The sequence below is a fragment of the Penaeus monodon genome, chromosome 42, assembly GCF_015228065.2.
Source record: "Penaeus monodon isolate SGIC_2016 chromosome 42, NSTDA_Pmon_1, whole genome shotgun sequence".
Classification (NCBI taxonomy): Eukaryota; Metazoa; Arthropoda; class Malacostraca; order Decapoda; family Penaeidae; genus Penaeus; species Penaeus monodon.
Window position 1 is genome coordinate 3,798,572 of NC_051427.1, and position 2,913 is coordinate 3,801,484.

Here is a 2,913-nt window from a genome sequence, read left to right on the forward strand (position 1 = left end):
CTTCCGTCTCGTACCGTGGGGACAGTGCCACTGACTTCTGTCTAAAACAATAAATGTTGCCATACATGTATCTTTGTTCAATACACAGTTCGAGAACGTCGTCTGGGTTGACGACGTCTACGTGGGCAAGGAGAAGCTCGATCCGGGCGGATGGGTACGTCCTCACACTTGTCCTCTACAGGCGCACGGGGGGGAATGGGCACAACCCGAAGGAACCGGCGATTTCTCCATAGCACTCGTCCTGAAGGCGTCCGGAGAAGGTAGTCGCGCTCCGGCCAAGTCCCATGACTACAGCTACTTTATTCCATTGCCTGGAGACAGGATCTTGTATCCGGACTGCAGTGGCTGTAATGGTTTGGCGTGCGAGTCATACAATGCCTTAGCAGCTGCACGGCGATCACAGTCTTCTGCCTTTGCTTGCCATTCTGGAGCAAAAGACGACCTATGGGCTGGAACACAGGAACGAAGAGGGTGGCCGAACAAAATTTGCTCAGGGGAACGGCCATCCTGACGTGGTGTATTACGAAGTTCCAGCAATCCACGGTCAAAAGCTTCATTCAGGATATCAGAAGGGGCAAACTTCATAATTAGGTGTTTCACTGCCTTCACTGCAGCTTCTGCAAGGCCATTACTCTGTGGATAATGGGGAGAGGATGCATCATGACGAACACCCCATCGACACAGAAAGTCGTTAAAATCTCGGCTTGAAAACTGAGGTCCTCCATCAGTGTGTAGCCGAAGAGGGACACCTAGGTCACGGAATAATCTCCTGAAGAAACTGATGGTGGCTGCGGCTGTAGTGTCAGTGCCACAGCATGCTATCATGTGCCATCCTGAGAGCTGGTCAACATATACAAGAAAAGACTTTCCCGCTGCACTGAAAAAGTCTGCTGACACTGACTCGAAGGGTTTGGTCGGTGCATCTTCTGTCAGCATGGGCTCCTGTTGCTGACTTGGCAGAAGTACTTGGCAAGGTTCACATGATCTGACTGCATTTGTGATATCTGAATTGATACCAGGCCACCACACAGTCTGTCGGGCACGACGTTTTGTGACCTCCACGCCACGATGACTGTCATGCAGGTGAGACAACACTTCCTGGCGAAGAGTAGAAGGAACTACAATGCAGGGTCCAAACGTTCCTTCCAATATGGGAGTAGGTCAGGGTCCAAATCATTACAGTTGGCAGGGAAACCATGAGTCACTTTGTCAAGGAGCTTGATATACATTGAATCCTCACGAGCTGCTGCTCGCATCTTATCAAGCACCAAGTCACTTTTCTATACTGTCCCTGATACTGCACTCAGAGTGGCCATGCGCTGAGTGACTACACATCTGACATAGTTACGTGTGTCATCACTAAAAGCGATATCCTCAGAGGACGGTGAGCCTTTACGCCACATAGCTGTGAAGATGTAACCTGCTATCTGAAGGCGCTGAAGTCGGGGGTTATCAATAGCTCCTAAGGTGTATGAGTTAAGTATGGGCACTAGAGGTCAGTGGTCTGTCATCAGGGTGAAGTGGGGCAAACAATGCAGGTAGTACTTGTACTTCATACTACTGCCACTAGTTCCAACTCAATTGTGGCATATCTCGTCTTCACATCTGCGAGAAACCGGGAACCACATTGCAATAATCGCCATTCTCCAGGGTTATCTTCTTGCAACAAAGCATAACCTACACCATAGAGGCAGGAAGCATCTGTCTGAAGTATGGTCTTGAGCACTGGGTCAAAATGGGCGAGAATAGGTGGTTGTGATAGGGCTTTCTTCACACGGCGAAATGCTGCATCATGGTCAGGAGTCCATGTGAAGGCACGCGACTCATAAGGGGACGTAAAACTTCAGCAGACTCAGTTAGTTCACGAAGCCCATGAATGATCGGAGGTCTGTCAGATCAGCTGGCTTTGGGAATTCAGCAATGGCACGGACCTTCTGTTTCTCAGCTGCAATTCCATTCTCTGAAAGGATATACCCACAGAATGACACTTTTGGTGCTGTGAACACGAACTTGTCAGCGTTCATAGTAATGCCATGTGCACGGCATCTCAGAAGAACTTCCTGTACTCACTTTAGGTGGGATGCATAGTTCTCATCCCATAGAAGAACGTCGTCTATCACCTTTACACACTGCTGCACTCCATCGAGGGCTATGTCACCTCGACGGCAATACTCGTCACCTGTGGCCGCGAAGCTCATGAGTCCACGACAAAAGCAGAAGCGACCATAAGGGATGATGAATGTTGTTAAATGTTGTTAAATGTTGATCTGCCAATAGCCATATAAGGCATCCAATATGGAAAAGTACCGTGCTTTTGGGTTGATACGGCCTATAGCGACATGAGGCGTTGGTGAGGGGTGGGCAGGACGGAGCACTTGACTGTTGAGTTTGGTGAGGTCAACAGTTATTCTGACACCACCTTTAGGCTTAGCTACAGCCACTAAGGGGTGACACCATTGTGACGGTTCATCACCTGCAGAAGTAATGATACCCTGAGTCACCATGGAGGCCAACTCTTTCTTGACGTCATCCCGCGAGGCAAGGGGAATGACTCGAGGTGTGTGCACAGCAAATGGTTTAGCATTTTCCTTTACAAAGATTCTCATTGGGGGGTCCACACATCTCCTTGAGCTTCGTACCCTGTTGGAAATCTTCCTCTGTTATGAGAACATCTGAAAATTCTTGCAGGAAAAACTTTCGCCTCATCTGGGGATGCCGAGAGTGGAGGAGGATGTGGTGGATGTAAAGGGAACCGTTGTGATGGAATAGGTGGGGCTGGCTGGTGGCATGTGGCTTCCCGTGGTGGCACTGAATGGTGAGCAGGCATAACTTTCGAAGTTGTAGCGATCCTTGCTACCTGTGTAGGCTGATCTGTTTGCAGGTTCTTGCTGGGAAAGCGTTTGCTCTGCTGTC

The 2,913-nt window shown here is 49.4% G+C and overlaps 1 protein-coding gene across 1 annotated transcript; it reads right to left on the reverse strand.

Moving 5' to 3' along the window:
- Positions 1–294: 294 nt before the first annotated feature.
- On the reverse strand, positions 295–1,256 carry LOC119599084 (uncharacterized protein K02A2.6-like). The gene is made up of 2 exons (XM_037948840.1): positions 1,181–1,256; positions 295–1,118 (listed from the first exon to the last, which is right to left on the reverse strand). Exons 1-2 carry the CDS (start codon positions 1,254–1,256, stop codon positions 295–297), a joined length of 900 nt encoding a protein of 299 aa, XP_037804768.1.
- Between the last annotated feature and the right edge of the window lie 1,657 nt (positions 1,257–2,913).